Source organism: Chrysemys picta, chromosome 5 (assembly GCF_011386835.1).
Source record: "Chrysemys picta bellii isolate R12L10 chromosome 5, ASM1138683v2, whole genome shotgun sequence".
In the NCBI taxonomy this organism is placed as follows: Eukaryota; Metazoa; Chordata; order Testudines; family Emydidae; genus Chrysemys; species Chrysemys picta.
Genome location: NC_088795.1, coordinates 95,397,509 through 95,419,831, shown reverse-complemented (window position 1 = coordinate 95,419,831; position 22,323 = coordinate 95,397,509). Strand labels below are relative to the sequence as shown.

Sequence of the window (22,323 nt, the reverse complement as noted above, 5' to 3'; positions counted from 1 at the left end):
AAGGTCCTTGCAAATCCTTAGAAGAAATTTTGCTAAATGCAGCTACTGAATGAACCAAACTGCTGGTGAATGATTTGATAGATCGTTTCAGTATCAAAATAAAATTAATTTCTATACAAGTTGCAACGTTTCTGTTGACTGAATCCTAGTATCATTTACACAAGCAAATGACGGAAGAAGTGGATCTTTGAAGTTGACAGAACTTTTCTACAACAGGGAGAGGAAGAGATGGGAGATCAGGCCTTTGACAAAGCTCTCACACTGGCCTCCTATGTCTGTTTACAAATACTAGGGAAGATGGGGTGGGGGGGTACCTTGTGGATTTCAGCCAGGGCAGGACCTTGTTGATTTAAGATCACGGGCAGGAACTACATGCCTGGGGTGAAATCATGGCCCTATTGAAGTGCCACTGATTTCAACAGGACCAGGATTTCACTCGGATGATCTGCATACAGAAGAGGAGCTATGGGAAATACTGTCCCAAGCACATAAAAATAAAAACATTCCTAGGACATCATCCTTCATAAAAACAAAAAACAACGATGTGGTGTCTGTAAAGGACCCACATAGCACACTGGGCAACATTAGGGCTCAATAAAGTGAGGAGCTGAAGGCATTGAGCTGAGCCAGGCACAGTAAGAACAGGCACTGGGAAATTTTCTCAGTTTTGCCAGTGCAATCCAACCCTGACCTGCTATTCTGAACTAATAAACATCCTTATCTAAACAGTCACAACTCGTACAGAATATTCTAAAACTACAAGAGTTGTGGGGAGTCTGGTATGTAATAACCATAAATCCAATCTAAAGGTATTCCCTTATTTGTCCTGAAAAAAAAGGAAATAAAAAGTTAGAGGCATGAGTTGGCAAAAGAAATATTGTTAATTAGTAACCTTATGAAATTAGCAAGTGTTCCTGGGCAGAGGAAGCACATATAACATGACAATTCCCACTTGCAGCGCTCATCACTTGCAGTATCCTCACTCTTTGCAGAGGTAAAAGCAGCCACAGAGTTCAGTGGAACTAGTGTGAGAAACTCTCAACCAGGTATTTGTAATACACCATACCTATTGCAAATGTTGGGCTTGTGGTTTAACAATAAGTGTACTAGAAGTGTACTAAAATTGCACACAACATGAAACACTAAAGGAAGCAAAATCAGAACTTCAAAATCTATTTGACTTTGAATTTACTAAAATACTTTATTACTAATGGAATCATATAGCTGAAACCTTTATGGCTCCCATGTCACTGCATTCATGCGGGGAGTGAGAGGGGGAGGAAGACACAAAGGTAACTAGCCCAGAGCTACACTGAATATATCCCAGATAATAGTTTACCTTTCACTTATTAGTTCTATTCCTCTGATGCTACCTTCTATTTGTAATCATAAAAAGAAAAAGAAAAAGCTGGCTTAAATCCACAAGTTACTCCAGCTTCCTTAGTATTTATAAAACATATTAAAACCTGGAAAATTGTGTAAAATCATACTGCCATATTTTCTCCCTTAATATGCATACCTTATATAACTTTATTTTACCAGCCAATGTGTTTCTCCTCCAGTAGTTGCTACATGTTTCAGAGTTTGCTGTAAGTACATTTATATATCTTTTGGTATGGTACTGCCTCTGACTTTTTGCTGAATAGTAGACTAGTCCCAATATAGTGGGACTTCTTTTAAGATACCCTATTTAAACATTACTTATTAATGAGTGCTCCCATGAAATTAAGATGTGCCATAGTTTTCCAAGATACTATTATGTTTTAGGTTACGAACACCTGGCCTTTGTAGCAGTGAGGAAAGGACAGACATAGTTCTCAAATATTTAATGTAAGACAAGAATGAGGCAAAAGGCCTCTGTTCTTTTCTGTAGACACTCCCTCATTACTCCCTTTCCTCTATGGCAGGCCAGGGTGAATTGTCCTGAATGTTTAGCTGCTATATTTCTTGTAGTTCAAGATACTATTTAGAAATCCCAGGTTGCCTAACACCCCTCAGTTATCAGAAATCTGAAAGTCAGAGAGGATCAAGAACAGGAACTATTCAATGATGAGAGGAATATATGAAATCTGGCTAAACATACCAGATAATTCAGAAATGACAATTGTCCAAAAAGCTTCAAGATGATTTTCACCTGAGGTTCTGCCCAGTTCTAAATTGAGAAGCTGTACTAACTATTCAAGAGAAGAAATCACTGCTGTGCATTAGAAGATTAGTCCTTGAGCCATACAGATGTGATTTAAGGCTGGAATTTTCAAAGGAGCCTAAGGGAGTTACATATCGAAATCCCATGGAAAACAGGTGCCTAACTTCACTAGATTCCTTTAAAAATACCTGTCTGCATATACACAAATCTAAATGTCTGCCTCTGCTATTTCTAGTGTTTCCATAAACAAAATATAGCTAAGGGTCCTATTCATTACTGCATGCACCTTATGTACACAATTATACATGTGCAAATCAGAATAGCAGCATTTTACACACACTTCACACAGATGGAAAAAGTCTACAGAAGATGCAAGTAGGGGAAAGCATTTATCTGACAAAATTGTCAAGCTCTATAGCTAATTCTAACCTCTCTGAGGTTAAGGGAAAATTTCCCCTCTTCCATCCATACTGTTGCATAGAGTGTTGCATAGAGTGATGTGCGGAACATGGAATAGAGCAGGGATTGAGCCACATCATCATGAGTGTGTCTCGTGGTCAACCTCCATGTACATTTGAAATCACCTGGACCAATTCCTACCCTATCCACAATCATATAATGTCCCCATGGCAACTTCAGCACTGAGACTGGAAAAATATTAGGAAAGTATTTTGGCTGTCTTTAGTGTAATAAATGCTTTTTCCTTTTTGACTAAAGTTAATCTATTTGTTTATTCTATTCATTTCATTGCCCTTTTCCATCTTTTCTGTTTCTGAGCTTGAGCCAAAGAAGAGAGTCAGCACATTGAGACTAGCCAGCTCTTGGTGGACCACCAGTAAGTGTTCTACAGACCACAGCATAGGAATCACTGCAACAGAAGATCAAAAAGGAAAACTTTCCCCCAAAAATGTGCAACCTAAGGGGAATGGATGGTATGTAAAGTGACATTCCTTGTGTTGCTCTTTCCTATAAATCTGGTCCTCTATATTGTTATACAGATGATTGAAATATTTGGTCACATATGCAAGTCTGTAATTATTGAAACATAGTGGTCTCCAGCAAAAAAAGTCAGCATTTGCCAAAAGACACCACACATTTACAGAATGCTTTCCTAGTCTAAATAGAAGGTGAAACTATGTTCTTAGATACCACTGTGTGGTAGCTGATGGCAAACACTTCCTAATGCAGACTACTGCTTTGTATAAATGTAGAGATGGACTCTAGAAAAAAAGAGCCTTAAACCGATACCTTGAATGTGTATTGTAAATTTTACAGGTACTCTTTCATCGAGAAAGATGTATTGTCTATATACTTGGTATTAGTCAAAATATTATTCTGCACAGTACCTCCATTAAACTAGAAGAGTATACTTTCAGTGTTACAGAAATCTGCTGGTGCTGATTTCTGGTCTAATGAATACTCCCTGTTGATTTGTATTTGAGATCATGGTCTCACAGCTAGATTCTAATACTGTACATTTATACATGTTGCATTAGTTATCAAATTTGTATCCTGCCAATTGCTGTAATATTTTATATTACACGGTTAGAATTGTTGGGCCTGTTTTCTCAGTGACTGGACAGTGGTGTAAAATCATGATAGGGATTTCATTCTTTTTCTTGTAAAAAGCTGTTGTACTGGACGCCTGTGTGAGTGAAGACATTAGATGCAAGTCAGTATCCCTGGAGCAAAGTTTCAAATTGAGTCGAGTCTGAGCAATTCTCTTCCCTTACTTGACAATCTTTATTATGAAGGCTAGATTTGGACAGAAAGAGTTTGGGGAAGGATGGGGGAACAAATTATCTATCTCATCTGTCCATGACTGACAGATTGTGGCAGCCTTTGCATCTGGAAGAGAGATGGAAACATTCCAAACACTTCAAATATTGTGAGTGCCCATCAGCATGCAGCACTGACACTGAGCAGGTTGAACATTTATTAATCACGTCCTATAACCCAGCTTTTTTGTTCTGTGACTAGATCAAGCCAAAATTCCTCATTTACTGACTTGTTCAGATTTGTCCAAGTTGGTCCTTTATGATCAGATTGGCCTTTTATAATATTATTAACTCTCTGAAGCAATACACAAACATAATCAATGTAAACTGATTTAAAATAAGGTAAGTGGGGAGCAATGAGAAGTTAAAGTACCTTTTCACTGACTTTTTAAGGGCAGTAGGAAATATATGTGGTTGATAAACTGATGAGAACAATAAAAGAGCTTTACAAACCTCCTTTTCGAACCAGGAGCCTCAGTGGGGGTTGCAACCATGTAGATGAGGGCAGAACTGGACTCTGGTTATTTATTTACAAACTATCAGTTGTTTTGTTTTGTTGTTTAAAGTACCAATGCTCCTGGTGTCACATCTTAATTTTTCTTACTGACTCTTAAGGCAATTCAGCCTACTAAATTAGTCCTGCTTCAGTTTAGTTTCAAAGCTATTAATAATGTTACTCTGCAGCTAACTGTCAAACACGTCTGTGAAACCAAAGGAGCAGTTTTAGGCAAGACCCATAAGAAAAAGCAAATATTCAAACAGACTCATCTGTATTGTATCTGAGCCTTTGGAACACATCTGCCTCTTTGTTATAATGTGATATTTGCCTGAGTGATGAGCACTCGGAGAAAGTAGTGTAAGTCCTGCAACTTATTTTACTGGTGAATAATTCATCACAGCTCCTTTGAATAAATGCTAAACATTTGGGCCCAGTTTCCAAACTCAACCTGAGGTAAATTCTGCAGTGGTAGCAATAAGCCAACTTTTATTTGGCTTCATCATTTAATTCTCCGTGGGAAGACTTCACTTACAGTGCAGAGGACCAGTTCAAGGCTGTATGCACTGCCAATGTCACACACAGGGTTGTGCACAGAACGGCAGGCAGATGGTTACCTGCACACTCACCATGTTGTGTAGAGAGCTGCCAGTCCCCCCCGCCTCCAATTGTTGGCACTTCACAAATCAGTGTGCTATGTTGCAATGGGAATATTTGTGCTAATCCAGTGGTCAGCAACAGTTTGTGCAACTTGAATAGCAGGAGTGGAATAGCAGCCAAAACTGGGGCCATAGCACTGAAGAGCAGACAAGGCTTGGGATGGATTTCTCCACCTCCACCTCCTCTGTCCTTTACCACCTGAAGACCAAATACTTTACATTGCATATCATTAGCTATTAGCCTGACAGTAAGTCCTGATTCCATAAAAGGAAAAAAAATATCTTTCCCCAAAGCCAGACAAGCTTCTGATCTTTACAAGCCAAAGACTATAGAGGACAAGTACTTGGAAGTCAAATGTTTTCATTCAACCTTCAGGGGATTTGAGGCAATTCTACCAATTGTTTAGTGGAGTTTACTGTAAATATTGAAGTACTGTTTCCCAGTACCTTTTCTCATAACACAGGACACTGGTCTAAATGTTCCCTGACCCTGGAAAACATGGGGGAGAAGGCGCTGGGAAAATTTATGAAACTAAAACTGTATTTACCAAAAAAGACCCCTCTCATGATAAAATGTTTGGCCAGAAACCGCATGGCTTCACCAGATCCACAGAGAACTCAAATCTAATCCCATGGGTCCAGGAATGCAGGAGAGTTCCGTGTAACTCACAGCCTCAGCAATATAGTACACTGGCTTTGATCCCTTGCCTGCTCTCTACAACCCAGTTCTGAGGGAACTAGAGCTGGGCTGGCCAGGATTATCTCTCACATGTATTTCCACGGGGTTTCCATAGGGGCACGTAGCATTATCCTCACATCCATGGATTTCCATCCCTGTGGCATCCATGCTGAGGGACTTATATGGGCTCCTGTAGGTCACAGAAAGGTGGGGGAAATGTGGTCTGTAGCCATTCCCCCTCCACTACTTTTGCCTCCCTTTAGGCAGATTCCACCTCTTTGCTCCTCTCCATGACTTGGAAGACAGGGGAACAGGGGGCCCATTGCTTTTTGCCTAAAACCAGGCTAACAACTTTTTGCTGTACACACATTTTTTAGGCATTAATAACAGATATGCCCTCACGGATTCTAGAGGAAAAAATAATGCTTACTAATGAAGTAAAAACTAACATACACCTGTAAGAAACAAATTCACTTTAGTTTCATAAAAGGAGGAGATTCATCCCTGTTCGAAGGGCCAGCACAAGGACCCTATTTTGAGGCCCAAATGAAACTTCAGTGGTGCAAAGGCTTTGTGCTAGACCACAGCACCATACAGCTGAATGGGAAAAAAAAAGTTTTTTTTCCTCTGTGGAAAATGTTTTTGTCAAAACTCTTCCGCAGCAAATATTGACTTTTCAGTGAAATACAAAATAAACCTACATATTTGGGCCAAACACTTTTTTGGTTTGGGGCATTTTTGATAAAATATCTAAATTTAACATGGAAAGCAGACACTGTTTAAAAAAAAAATGTAAAAAAAAAATGGGAAATTTTCAACCAGCCCCACTATGCAGGGGTAAATCCCATTCAAAATGATCAGTTAACTTTCAGGGAATTTGTATTCAACTTTTTATTTGAAAAGTAATTTCTGCTACGTTAGAACTATCAAAAGAGGGTAGTATTACTGTATTGAGTTATAGCAAAACCTTCCTATATTTGAAAGATCCATTCCATTACGAGCCTTAATTTTCCATCCAGCTATATGGTGCCTTAGTCTTGTACAAGGCCTTTGCACCAATGAAGTCCCATTTGGACCTCAAAACAGGGCCTTGTGAAAGCTCCTGATGCAAAGTTAAGCTTAAAAAATAAAATATACAAATGTCAGGAAGTAAAATACAATATTCAGACCAAGCCTAACCCAGTTTTTGCACATGCTTATCCAGATTCTGCTACTTTACACACATTGAGTAATATCACTCTGAGTAGTGCCACTAGAAATAGAGAAAAGGAAACTCCATAAGAGGAACTTGGCTGCGGTTTCCTCTTAGTGGCACTCCTCTACAAGTTTTATGATCTGGCTGTGTATTTTGTGCTCCATATAATGACTATTGCTCAGAAGGTAAAAAATAATATTTTCCATTTAACATTTACAGGCCCTTCTCTTGAGGAGATCAACACATTTTGCTTCTTGAGAAACTCTAGATGGCTGAGTGAGAGGGAGGCTGTGTCAGACAATAACTCAATTCTGAGGAAAAGCTGTAAAAACACTGAGAATCGAGGGGGAAATATACAACAAAAAATAAAGATCTCCTTAACTACAGTATTAGTTTTGAAAAGGGCATACAGAAAGAGCCAATTTTAATTGCCTGAATTCACAAACCCACTTCAGATTTGGTCATCTTGTCAGCCATGTTCCATTCTAAGTTTTATTACTTTCTACCTAAGAATTTTCAAATGTTAAAGCTTTTTAAGCTTAATTACAGATGCTGTAATTAACTGCTTTAATTACCATTTAGTCCTATAACTTTCCTTGGACAATTATGGTAATTAACAATTTAGAGATACTGCTTTGTTTTTCAGTTGCTCGTTTTTTGTTTTTTAAGTATTCGGCTTTTTCCTCTCAGGCTAATGTCACAATAAATTTACATCACTGACCTGGATGTAAGCCGTTAGGGCTTTACATCATGATACTGAATGTATACATTTCATAGAAATAACAATGCAACAACTGACACTCTAAAGGTGCAATCTGCTTTATTTTGCACTTTGGCTTCTCTTGATTAGTCCCCATTACTCGGCATAATGAAGTTGAAAAACAACTCCAGCGTATTCCCATTTTTTCCCTTTGACACTAAACTCTGTGGCCTAATATATTTCCATATCTTTATTAAGCAGCTAGTACAGGTGGATCAGGATTTCAAATTATATAGAAAATTTACAGCAATTCTCCCACAACCAGTCTAGCACCAATGCATCAGTGGGAGAAATGCTAAAAATTCTTATTGTAGACAGCAACAAAGAGTCCTGTGACACCTTATAGACTAACAGATGTATTGGAGCATAAGCTTTCTTATTCACCCACGAAAGCTTATGCTCCAATACATCTGTTAGTCTATAAGGTGCCACAGGACTCTTTGTTCCTTTTTACAAATCCAGACTAACACGGCTACCCCTCTGATTATTGTAGACAATTCATGAGGTTAGGTTGCTAACATAGTAACTTTAAGTAACACTGTTTACCTTCAGCAAGGCTAGATGAAAAGGTACAGTATTATTTGTAAGAAAGCAATTATAAGGTCTTGAATTCAGATGCATGTGCCAGAGTTTCAGTGTGGCAGAGGAGAGCACAAGAAAAGGAATTCATAATTTGAAAGTAACAAAAATGTAGTTTAAAGAAAACTTGCACTAATACACTAAATGGTGTCAGGTGACATGCAGCTGTTAAGGTCTTTTTTTAAAAAAATCAGGACTAAAATGTATCTTGACAATTAATGTACAGTTTCTTCTAATCACGTATCCACATTCAAAGTGGTAACAGATTTGGTTTTTAATGTTAGTTATCCAATTTATTTTTTGCTGGACTCAAGTCTTTCTATTCAAAAGCATAGTACTCTGACTAAAAATAAAAAGATGAACTATGTTACAAAGCAGTAGCATTTACTTTATTTCACCAAAAAATATTCAAAAAGTAATGGGCCCTATTCACCATGGAATTATTCCAGTCATATGCACGTGTACCTATCAGAATTGATTGAGTTATGCCAACATAAAAGTGAATTTGGAACTGTATCTTTTGTCCATAAGCACTTTGTGTGACAGTGAAAAAAAGATATCTTCAACACTACAGCCATCTGAAAATTTACTCTTCTTTGAAGCTTCTTTACTAGTAAAGAATACTACCAGGTGACATTTAAACCAAGATCATTTCGATACAAAGGTAGCTGTAGCTATTGAGCTGAAGAATAATTTCCATTCGTTCTCAGTATAGAAATACAAACAACTTTTTCTAAGTACTATAGAAGAGAGTCATCCCATTTCACTTTCCCATAATCCTGAACTGCATGAGCCCCAGCTCACAAAGTTTATCCATCTCAGAATTAAACCAGGCATTTATTTTGGTTTGGTTGGCTATTAAATGTATAAAGCAATGATCATGTGAAAAAAATGAAGATGAAAATTGGGCTAAATGGAGAAAGGACACAAGACTCAGGCATTAAAGCTTACCCAGATAGTCTACCAATAATGTAATGAAGATGGTGAGATAGCCCATACCTGGTTGAATAATACTGATATTCTTTATGGGTTTTCCCCCCAGGCTTATATCATAACATATACCGGGTAAGTGCAACAGATAACAAGCTAATGAAGGGACAATGGACAAGAGTGCCTATGACTTCAACTTCCAAGTTCTGTAGTGGGTATATACATGAACTACATTGATGATTTCAGGATTCTCTCAGCCCCTGTGTGTTTGTCAAATTCCTAAGAAAAATATTTCAAATAATTAAGAAAAAAAAAAAGTCAACTCATAAGAATCCCTGACATCTATACAGGGCCAGCTCCAGGCACCAGCTTAGCAAGCAGGTGCTTGGGGCGGCCAAGGGAGAGGGGCGGCACCTGCGGCAATTTGGGGGTGGCAGGTCCCTCACTCCCTCTAGGAGCGAAGGACCTGCCGCTGAACTGCCACTGCCGATTGCGGCTTTTTTTTTTTTTTGCTTGGGGCGGCAGAAATGCTGGAGCCGGCCCTGCATCTATAAATGACTCCACAGAAAACAAAATGGAAATGATTAAAGCTGTTTTACAATGGGTGATTTTTTGGGGGGGGAGGAGGGTGCAAACAAAAAAAAATCACAAGTGAGTCATGGCAAGTTTTGATTAAATTACAGATGCATAACATAGATGTGGATTTTTGTTTTGAACAATGTTCTTTTGTAACTTCTGTCTTCTGTAGTTGGAAGGGAGAAACCAGTATCTGCACCTCCACAAGGAGGCAGAGGTGCAGGAAGAAGTCACACAGACTCCCCAACCTAAATAAAAGCAGAAATGGAGGCTATGACCTACAATGACAAAAAACTTGAGCTCACATGACATAAAATTTGTGACCCACCACGACAAAACATCAGCACTAATGACATTTCCTTCTATTGATACACCGTAAATAGTTTTGAACATCAGAGTAAAAACAGTTACCATAAATGCACACATTCATGCAGTAGTTCTTTTGAAATTCAGTTTGTGCAACAATTCTAAAGCAAACAACTGGGACATTAGGTAACTCTCAGTTTATTTACAGGAGATAATTTTTTTTTTCAAACTGGTCAAATTAATTAAATCTTGATGAAGACTAAATCAAGGCCCAATTAAAGGATTTAGCACAACTCATTAGTACAAAAAAAAGTCTTCACTTTTTTTATTCTTCCAATGTTAAACTATTGAACCACATTTTGTCAGATTTACTCACAATATTTCCTTGACAGCCTGATACCAAGTTTTCAAAGCTTCACAGTGTAATGTTTATTTCTGCCAAAATTATGACTGGTTGAAAAAATTTGGAATTTCAATGGAAACCTGTATTATGGCATTGGCTTCAAGTGGCAGATTAGATACAAAATACATTAGCACTAACGGAAATTGAGCCATAACTGATTCCTATTAATTTGATAACAAACAGTAATAATGATCATGAACTCTTTTGTTAGCAATGTGAATAACCAATGCTATTCAACCACAATTCCATTTGCCCCATTCCTATCATTTTCAGTGTGGATCTCCCCTGTTCCATACAGAGGGCGAGGTCAATGTGAACCACGCCCACACTATTCCCCAGACCTTTTCTGTAGACCTCACTCCACATGCATCACTCTTCCATCCCAAGATGACAGTGGAAAAACTGGCAGAATGTTAACGCAACCCAAGACTGCAGTTATTGTTCTACGACCCCCAACCCACCTCCAGCTGTGTGTGGCGGCGGGGGGGGGGGAAGCCTTAAAAAGGAGTCCTAGACGCACCAGTAGCTATGGGACCATCTTGGCAATGAAACTGCATTCTCAGAGAACCTGATTTGAAAGTGCAGGACCTCAGCAATAATGATCCTATTTTCCTGAAGATCTCCTGGGATTCAGGTGGTCTGGGAGCAGGACCACTGCCATTCCATTGGAGAACTAAGGCCAGGGGGGATCAAACCCGTAGTCGAGGTGAAACAATTTGGGAAAAACTCTGAAAGGGAACAGTCAGTTTCAGAGCAACTGAACCTGTCTTCCCCCTCTGTAGTCAACCAAGGGCACCCACTTAAGGCTTCCAGCTCCACACCCATCACCTTCCTTGGGTGGAGACACACATCTCCCTCTCTCCTAATTAGGGATCTTAAGGCTGCCCAGCTCCCTGCCTTACATTGTGATATCCCCAACAAGCCAGACACCCTAAAAGGCCAGCACCTGTAATTAGCTCTCTCTTTGAGGACTCTGACCAGTGTATTGTCTGCAGATGTAAGTCACCACACATCTCCTTTGAAGCAAGCACATTTATTCTTAAGGTAAAAAGCATTATAGAGAAGCATATTAAAAGAATAAAAGAACCTACACGGATGCTAAAAAGCTTACCAGAGGTCACCCCCAGCTCCAATCTAGGGCTCTGGTAGGTTTTAGTCCTTCAAAACTCACAATTGGGTTTTCCCCATGATTACACATTCATACATCTTAGATCTAGGACCAGAACGAAGTCTGGGCAGATCAGTCATTTATACAGCTTGAGTCTTTGATATTGGCCTTCTGTAATAGGTAGGTAATCAGCGGACAATGGCCCTCTCCTCAGGGCATAGATTCAAACAGCTAGGTTTTTGCATAACAGGAGATGTGGAATTTGCATTAGCTACTCTCTAGGGATTCCCCAAGGAATCCACTGAACTCTTATTGTCCCCAGAAGTCCATATTTATCTGGCACAATTCAATATAGTCTTTTGAACGCCTTTAAACTTCCCAGATTTCACATCTGTCATCTCTCTCCCCCCAAGGGAAATTACATACAGCCTTGGCCCACCTTAATACATAAACTTAATAAAATAAGGTCTTCCAAAGATATTGAAAGAAATTGCCATATCAGTCATGGGAACATCAAAAAGTTTTCCTCTCTTCAGAGCCTCCTCATACAGATATTCTGTGGACCCATGTATAGTGGTTTACATTTACACTGAGTCCAGCTGAATATAATATTTGCTTGAAAGTAAATTTATGGCATTTACATAAATATCATTTTCATGTTTGACAGGATACATGATTACTTGGAAATCAATAATTATTTTAAACTCAGTTTTTTAGCTGACTCCTGGTACACATTACAAAGTAATTTTATAGGAGTCAATTGCACCTGTTATTTAAGCCTGAAACTTTGGTGTTAGATAAATAAAAGTGGTTTAAGTGTGCACTATCTACATATCTGCAAACAGATCTACAGCCAATGGTAACAACTGTCATTTTGATTCACTGTATTTCATTTCCTCAAGTATCCCCCTGAAAACTGCATTTATAGGACTGATATCATAGGACCTGATTCTCCATTGCCCCACACCTTGTGTAGTCATTTACTCCTCTGCAAAGTCAAACTTTGGAGAGGAAGGATGATCCAATGGTTAGCAGCCAGGACTTGGGAGACCTGGGTTTAAGTCCCTACTTAGCCACAGACTTCCTATGTGACTTTGGGCAAGTCACTAAGACCCAAACCCACAAAGGGACTTGGGTGTTGCACTTTTAGGCACCTAGAAAATGACTGGAACAACAAGGGGATCAACAAACCCTGAGCTAGTTGCCTAGCTCCCTATACAATGAATGGGGAGAAACAGTTGCTTTAGAACTCAATCCACAAAAGCCAGCAGGTTAGGCAGCAAGATGCCTAAACTAGCCCATGGGAGATGCCCAGGAGAGGGGTGTGTTCTAAGCACAGCCCCTCTCACTCTCACAGAGTTCAGTGTCTACCTCCAGGCTACAGGGAGGCAATCTTTCTGCTTCCGAGCCTCAGCTGGGAACCACTCTGCTGGAGTCAAGCAGCTTGATGCCTAAGGTGTTTCTTGTGAGTAAGAGTTAGGCGGCTGCCTTGCTCCACACAAAATGGCAAGTGGTAGTGATGGTGGTAGTGGAGGAGGAACAGTTAGCCCTGTGGTTAGGATACTCAGCTGCGATGTGGGATACTATCCTCAGCCCATCTTCTCCAACTTCATAGATCACTTTGGGGCTTAGGTGGATATAGGTCTCCAAGTGCCCAGAGTGAGGCAGCAATGAGCATGCCCCGAGGCAGAAAAATAGATGCCTAGGGAACCTTTTCAGACAGAACTTATGTGCCATGTTAGTTTAGGCATCTACAGGTTTAGGTGGCAGCTACGCAAGAGTTTTGTGGATCACGCCTTAAAGTGGGACTTAGGTGCCTAAGTCCCTTTGTGGATCCAGGTCTAAGTCTCTCTGTGCCTCAATTACCCATCTGTAAAATGGGGATAACAGCACTTCCCTACCTCACAAAGGTGTTGTGAAGATAAATGCATTAAAGACTGTGAGGTGCTCAGATATTATGGTAATAGGGTCCATATAAGTACATAAGATAGATAGAATTTTACACCTGTTTTGCCCTGATGTATATTGCTGTGGAGAATCAAACCTATAGTGCTAGCTAACAAAATACAAATGATTTTAGAAGCTTCATTTCATATCCTTAGAGGGAAAAAACATTTCCTGCTATTCACAAGAATTAAGGCCATCTATAATGCCGCCCAAGGAAACAAACATACTTTTTTTCTAAAATCAGCTTTTTATTTGAAATATCTAATGAAATCCAGAATATAGTGTGTCAGTTGCAACTGGCAAATATTTATTAAAAAACTGTGCTATTTTTTCAAGAAAAAAATAATTTGGTATTTCTTTTCAAAATTGCACCCATTTCATGAATCAAAAATCCCTCCAAAACCTCATGTTATGCATTTCTCAAATTCCTTGTATCTTGCACAGCCCTACCACCAACTAACCTGTTAACAGTTGTCAATTACAGAATAATCCATAGCATAACATGAGGATTCAGAGACAGAAAGAGCCCAGAATAGGGAGCCAGTTGAGAAAGCTCTCCATAGACAGGAGAAGAGACCAGACTTAGGGTTAGGAGCTCAGGGCATCTGCAGTGGATGCCAACTTCTGGGGGTGGCAAATTGATATCATTAGGTGAGAAAAATGGGGGAAGGAGATTGGTATTTTTTTTCACAGCCATTTGGGGAAAACATTTTCCACTCTGGGTGACAGCACACCTAGGACTGGCCCTGTAGGCCAATATTGTTAGCTTCCTTCTTTTAATAGCCATTGGTCCTAATCCTGCTGGTCCTTCATGACCTGAATAGTTCCAATGACTTTCAGGAGACTACCTAAGAATAACTTACACAAGTGTTTGCTGGATTGGCGCCATTGTTCGAAACTGCCTGTCAGAAACTCAAAAGTACAAGGGCCCTCTCCCTTCCAGTAATTTTTCTCAGATCATTTAATTGTGGGGGGGGCGGAGTTTGAGGCCCACCCAGAACAAACCTCATAGCTCACTCTCTATCTCTTTGTCCCAAGCCATTCACCCAAAGTCCTTGAAAGCTCCTCAACTTGTCCAGTGATTGGGGATCTATGCTCTTCTTTATAAAAAGTGTATATAAACAAAGCCATTCAACAAGACATTTATAACAACTTGGGGACTGTTACTGATAGGCTTTCCCTGCCTTGACTTCACTCTGGGTGAAATCCACCCAAGTGCAGAGGACCAAAAGAAAACCTATGACCACCTAAGTCACACTCTACATCTTTTGATGTGTATATCAATTTTATATTGCCATAATTCTATTGAGTTCAATGAATTTACTCCTGATTTGCTCCAGTGTAAATGGGAGCAGAATATAAACATTCTTTACAGTTAACAGTAGGTCTCCTCAGCCTTTCTGTGCTATGCAAGCAAAAGATTAGTTCACTCAGGAACTCACCATGTCTGTGTCTGAAACAGGTCCAAAGCTGGTTACGTAGATATTAGTGAAGACTTTCGTTATACTGTCTGATAAGAGAATAGAAAAACAAACACATTTTTAGCACATACATTTTCTGTATTCTGCAGACAGATTGATGTGAAACATTCTGAACCAGATTCTGCTCTTAGTCATACTGTTGCAAATATGGAGTAACTCCACTGACCTCATTAGAATTACTCTGCTGTTACACTGGTGTTACTAGAAGCTCCCCCCCGAGTGCTTCACTTACAGCAAATATAAACATATTTCCCATTTTCACAGCTAGCAAAAATAATTACATTGCCTGGTATTTAATAAGGTGCCACAATTCTAAACATAAAACACCTTTGTTGCAGAGCTATTATTCCTAGTGTTGTAGATCAGTGCTGTTAAAAGCTTTCTAATTCAAGGCTATTTTTTTCAGACTGAACAGCTTTTTTCAAAGCCAAAGAAACTGTTTACAATACAACTACTAATGGTGCTAAAAATAATTGTTCAACAGCAGCCTATATTTTAATTGTTTAAGTGACAGATGTTTAAGCAAAATAGTCCCTTCCCTGTGTTCACTCTGCTGCTTAACTGTTGTTATAGCTGTAGAAAGAATGTTCTCCTAATGATTATAGCTGGACAGCCATGATACCAGCATATTAATTATTGTGCTGTAGGGAGAAATAATTGCTCAGTTTTCTATCTTCAGTTTTCAATGAGGCTCAAAACTAAATAATATGCGCTAATAGGGATGGGCCACACCAGCAAAAAATTTCCCACTACATGTTTCCAACTACCATGTAGGTATCAGGCACCTAGAATGTTAAAAAATTGTTGTAAAGCAGAATATTCAAGTGAAAAAGGGGGGGGGGGAAGTACTTACATAAAGCTAAGTGCAATTTGACAATGAAAGCACCATGCCTTTTCCTAAAAAGAACATTGCACCTCGTAACTGCTCTTTGCTGTATATTGACCTCCATATTTGATCAAAACAAAGGACCAGGCATTTAGTGCTTTCTATTCCTCGTTAAAAGCTGTTCTAAAAAACATTATTTTGATCAAGATGTTGTATGATAAGATTTAATTTTTCATTCAATTGATTAACACAATAATGTAGGCTTTGCATTAGAAGCCCAGAATGGAGACCTGCATTGATTAGTTTCTTATATAATCAATGTTTTCCTGACAAAGAGCAGTGCAATTGAACATCCTAGTGTGCATGTGCGCCACTGCCCTCTACTGAATAAAATCAAAAGTGCTCAATTGTTTATATAGGCTCTATATAGCTAACAGTCCCTTTTATTTTTATTAACAGCTAAATTATATACTCTTGTGCTTTGGGAATGGTGTAGAGATGCATCCCCACTCAAGAGGGAACACCAGGAGCAACTGTGCTGGTACAATTCCTTCTGGAGCTTCCTGGAGCATAGAGGAAATGCATCCCTGCGTTGTCGTTTATGATGAAACATGCACTCCCCTTCACAGCCAACCAGCTGTGCCTAGTGGGTCCTAAAAGAAGCTGTCGAAGGAGAGCATGGAGCTTGTAATTATGCCTTGCTGCTACACAGGGGGATGTGAAGTGCAAGAAAAGTGGGAAAAGGCTTTTTGCGCCTTGCTGCCTGCACACCTTAAAGAGGCCACTCAATCTAGTGGTGAGGGCCTGTGATTTTGGAGTAGGGCAACCTAAATTCTGTCCCCACAGCTACCATGAAGTTCCAAGTGGCCATATTCAGTAGCAAAAGTTCCTAGGTAGTTACACATTTGTTACAGTATAGTATTCAATATATATTTGCTCCTCACAATACTTTTACTTTGGGATTACTTATAATTTATCTGCCTTTTTAGAAAACAAAAAGAAAAACGAGGAAAAGAAAAAGAGATCCAATGTGTCCAAACCAAGATTATATATTTATATTATGTATTAACACTTAGGCACTCAGTTGTACATCAGGCCTCCACTGTGCTAGGTACTGTACAAACACATAGCAAGGAGACTGTCCCTGCCCCAAAGAGGACAAGGGACAACACAAGATGTTGGGGTGCATGCATGTTCTCAGTATTTGGCTAGGAATAAGCATAGGTTTTGCTGAAATAACATGTGGAAACCACAAGTATGGTTCAAAAATACAGAGACTGAATACTGTCTGTCAGAAAAATCTGAAAACGAGGATAATTATCTCCAAATGGGCACCTGTTACAGGCTGAGAGGAAATTAAAAGTGACAAGACAGAATCTCTCTCTCTCCAGGGCACCAAACAGTGCTATAGAGAGTAACTGTGAAAGTTGGCTTGCACTATTCCAAAAACTCACAACCCTAATTATTATTCTATGCAAAAAAGGTGTTAATGCATTACTGACAATCAAGCTTTCAAAAGGCAGGAAGCCAGATCTAATCTCAGTTACCCTGTTATAATTTGGAGTAATACCACTGCAGGCAAAGGAGTCACTTGGGAGTTACTCCAATATAACAGATTTGAATCTAAACCAAAAAAAGTAGAGCTATGATAGGGACCTCAACATTGTCCTGTTATATCTTACAATAGATCTTTATATTGTTATACATTATTTGTCAAATAATACAATATATAATACAAACTGCAATTTCATTACCAGTTTTGCATACAGTAAACTATAATGCATACAGTCCTCGAACTTGGCTTCAATTTTACATCTCAATGCAAGCAATTCAGTCCCAAATTCTAAGAATATAAACACACCAGTAGGGTTAAACTCCTGGTCCCCCTATTGAAAAATAGAAAGTGAACACACAGTGTTGAGGAATATCAAAGAGGCAACACTGAATGGCTGAAAAGCTGTCGTAACTATCTGGAGATTCCTCTAGCTGTCCCTAAATTACCGCCTTTAGAGTCCCCAACCTAAGAGCAGGCCAAGGATGTGGCTGGAAGAAAGAGACAAGCACTACAGTGATTCTCAGCTGCTAGAACTTTATGTCAGCCAGATGCAATTCAGAACAGCACTTAGGCTGATCTAAACTGTACCAGGGCCAAGTTTGAAAATGTTGACCTGTGTGTGCGTAACAGGACAAAGGTCAAAGAGGGGGTCTGTGTCAGCATTGGGATTAGGCCCTTGCTTAGTCAACTTGACCATACCACCTCATTTTCCTGAGCTGGCCCTCCTTGTGGCCTCAAGTCATGCAGTCTGGCTGGTAAGCAGAAGAGCTGACTCAGCTGAAAGTAGTTGGCAGGAAATCTGCAGTGGCCTTAGTGCCATCAACGACAGCCAGAATAGGACTGCACCCTTCATCTATGAAATTGATCTGGTATCTTCCCCCCCAAAATGAAAGAATCTATGCCATGGTTTTACACGCACCCCAAAGCCAAGCTCGGACTGGCTGTGTTGGGAGGATCTATGAATAATCTGTGGCCTTTAGAAAAATATATTGTTTTAATAAAGCTAAATACCCAAATTTTTCTTAACAGGACAGGGCATCTAAAATATTCAAACACATAATTCTAATGCACAGCATGCAACAATTTTTCTATCGTATAAAGATTATTTTGTATGTGCAATAAATAGTACCCTGGAGAATGCCGCAATGTTGTAATTTGATTGAAGAGCTATTATGGCATAAAAAAAGTGAAAATGAAGCACTGTTTATTAATTATGTCAACATAAAATGAAAAAGAGGGTCAAATTTAAAGTGCTGTGGGAGCCTTAAAACAGGATTTCCAAGCTTGGGTGGAAAAGCTGTCAAAACCCTGATGTTATTTTAATTATTTTTGATTAAAATGTATTATTTAACTAGAATTGACATTGTTCTGACATTGTAATATGGTCTCCACAGATACGCTTGGCAATTTTGCCCAAAGACACTGAAATTGTGATTCATAATACAATCCAGGAGCTGCACAAGTAAAACAGCCAGAGCCTTAATCCATCAGTATTCCAACTCAACATTCTCTCCTTAGCTGACAAGCTTGTTAGTATAGCTGAAAGTGCCAGCAGAAGACACTTTAGGGCTGGGGGTTGGATAATTGGGAGCTCCAGGAGTGGAGGAAGGAAAGGGAATGTAAATATTTCAATGTATATTTTGCTTCAGTGATTTAAGAACAGCTGTATCTGTCCAATTATTCAGCTTTTTCTACTGTTACCCACTGTCATCAGTTATAATAAAACACTTTTGAACCACTTATGGGTACTTAAGTAAGGATGTACATAGGGATTTCAGCTTGTAAACTGAAACTGTGTTTTAGGAGAAGAGGAAACAGATTCATTTTCCCCACTCCTAACTGCAATACCTCATCTGCCTTCCCTTGATCTGTTTTCAAGAAGATTTCTTAATGGGATCTATATGTGAAAGTATCCGTACATATTCTGTCTACTTGACTAGACTCTATTTAATCACTCCTGTCTACCCCATCATAGCAGTGTTTAACAAAAAGCTATGTAAATGGTACTGCTAGTTCCAAAAAGGTAACCACAGAACAAAGCTACTTGGCAACAAAAATGATTAGGGGGCTGGAGTACACGACTTATGAGGAGAGGCTTAGGGAACTGGGATTGTTTACTCTGCAGAAGAGAAGAACGAGGTGGGATTTGATAGCTGCTTTCAACTACCTGAAAAGGGGGTTCCAAAGAGGATAGATCTAGACTGTTCTCAGTGGTACCAGATGATAGATCAAGGAGTAATGGTCTCAAGTTGCAGTGGGGGAGGTCCAGGCTGGATATTAGGAAAAACTTTTTCACTAGGAGGGTGGTGAAGCACTGGAATGGGTTACCTAGGGAGGTGGTGGAATCTCCTTAGAGATTTTTAAGGTCAGGCTTGACAAAGTCCTGGCTGGGATGATTTAGTTGGGGATTGGTCCTGCTTTGAGCAGGGGGTTGGACTAGATGACATCCTGAGGTCCCTTCCAACACGGATATTCTATGATGGCCATATTACAGCTTCAAAACCGATGCCATGATAAAGCAACTATCATGCCTGATTCTAATCTCACACCAGAGTAAATCAGGAGATACTCTTATTGAAGTCAATGAAGTTACACTGGTATAAACCTGGCAAAAGTGTGAGGTAAATCAATTTCACTGTTTCTTTGGAACAGAAGTAGGAAGGGTCTGATCCCACTTCCACTGAAGTCAGCAGCAAAATGCACATTGACTTCAATGGGAATAAGATTGAGACAAAAAATTATAAATTGTTCTTTATACCTCCTGAAGTGTACGCATATCAAGTTATGCAATCAAAAGGATAACTCAGAAGGAACGGATGGGATATGACATAATAAAATCTATTAGTGAATGGCAATATCATATTACAATTTCAGCCTTATGTAAAAACCTAAAGAAAGAAGCTAAGTTAGATATTTGAACAGAAGATGGCACCTAACACCAACGAGATAAAGACAGAGATAGCTATGTTACAAGTAACCAGCCAAGATGGAGATTCCTTAAGACCAGTTGCTGAAGCATATATTTGTGTGTGTACACACACACACACACACACACACACACACACACACACAGTGAGGAGTGAATGAGAAGAAGAACAGGAAGATGAGAAAAGACTGATGAAATGGCATATGAAGAACTAGTCCTAGACCACAAATTTCCAGTGATGCAGACCGGGAAGGTGTTGGAATCCAGAAAACCAATGAATCTGCATTATATTATTATTATCTATTTCTATACAGTAGCACCTACAGTTTTATAGATTCCAGAAAGAATCATTGTGATCATCTAGTCTGACCTCCTTTATAATACAGGCCATAGAACCTCCCTAAAATAATTCCGGACCTAGAGCATAAATTTGAGAAAAACACCCAGTCTTGATTTTAAAATTGCTAGCGATAGAGAATTCACCATGACGCTTAATAAATTGTTCCAATGGTTAATTATCCTCACTATTAAAAATTTGCGCCTTATTTCCAGTTTGAATTTGTCTAGCTCCAACTTCCAGCCACTGGAGTGTGTTATACTTTATTCTGCTAGATTGAACCCATTATCAAATATTTGTTCCCCTTGTAGGTACTTAAATGGTGATCTAGTCACCCCTTAACCTTGTCATGATCCACTTCCACTGAGTTTTCCCTTGGGGAATTCCAACAACACTCCCCAATCAGCAAGGAGGGAAGAGACCCAGACTGGGACAGCAGTCTGACATCATTTTTTAAACAGGCTTCCCTTTGTATGATGCTGAAATATGATAGTTCTGTAAGGGCTTCCATGTCAAAATACAACAAAGAGCCTCAGGTCACATCCCAAGGCAACTCATCCAGTTCATAGAGAGTCTTTAAGTATAAATTCATTGCGCCACCACTAACTGGGCTGGAGACCTAGACTGACACATCCGAGGGAATGACACACTACTAACAAGAACTAGAGATCCTGACCTGAGTCTACTCCTGGCTTTGCATGGGATTGATAATGCTGTTGTTCTATTGTTAAGTGTGGTGCTTATTCCAGGGGGTTACTCTGACCCTTCTAGGGGCAGGGTTGGTGTTTGTGCAGAGGTATGTGGCTGGGACGTAGGATTCTTGTCCCAACCCTGGGAATCCGCCATGTGACAATTTATCTTAGCAAAGAGAAGATTAAAGGGTGGCTTGATTACTGTGTGTAAATACCTACATGGGGAATAAATATTTGATAATGGGCTTTTCAGTCAAGGAGACAAGGTTATAACACAAGACAATGGCTGGAAGTTGAAGCTAGACAAATTCTAAGTGGAAATAAGGCATACATTGTTATCAGTGAGGGTAATTAACCATTGGAACATTTTACTAAGGGTCATGGTGGATTCTCCATCACTAGCAATTTTTAAATTTAAGATTGGATGTTTTTTTTTCTAAAAGATCTTCTCTAGGAATTATTATGGAGAAGTTTTACAGCCTGTGTTATACAGGAGGTCAGGTTAGATGGTGCCTTCTGGCCTTGGTATCTATGGATCGATGAATCTATGACAAACGTTGACATAAACAGAGACTCTTCACTTAAACTTTTCTATTTTGTTCTTGTTTACCATCACAGAGATATACTTTGCAATCCTATTTACTGTAATGAAATAAACTTAACTTATAGCTGGTCCAGTGGTTAGGTCACTAGTTTGAGACTCAGGAGATGTGTGTGCAATTCATCGTTCTGCCACAGACTTCCTGAATCACCTTGGGTCTCTGTGCCTCTATTCCCAGCTGTAACAGCAGTTGCCAACCTCACATGGATGTTGTGAGGATAAACACATTAAAGACTCAGTTGCCCAGATGATGGAGGCCATAAAAGTACTTAAGATATGCACAATGAAGTACACTGATTTTTTGTATTAACTAATGGGGAAACTGATGAGAGATGCATAATAA

At 39.4% G+C, this 22,323-nt stretch overlaps 1 protein-coding gene across 8 annotated transcripts in view; it reads right to left on the bottom strand.

Moving 5' to 3' along the window:
• GABRA2 (gamma-aminobutyric acid type A receptor subunit alpha2) overlaps positions 1-22,323 on the bottom strand; it is a 75,385-nt gene that overhangs the window by 32,716 nt on the left and 20,346 nt on the right. For all 8 annotated transcript variants that reach the window (XM_024103494.3, XM_005309910.5, XM_024103492.3 and 5 more), the window contains one exon: positions 15,005-15,072. In XM_024103494.3, coding sequence (XP_023959262.1) covers positions 15,005-15,072 — 68 coding nt within the window. The remainder of the gene's footprint in view (positions 1-15,004; positions 15,073-22,323) is intronic.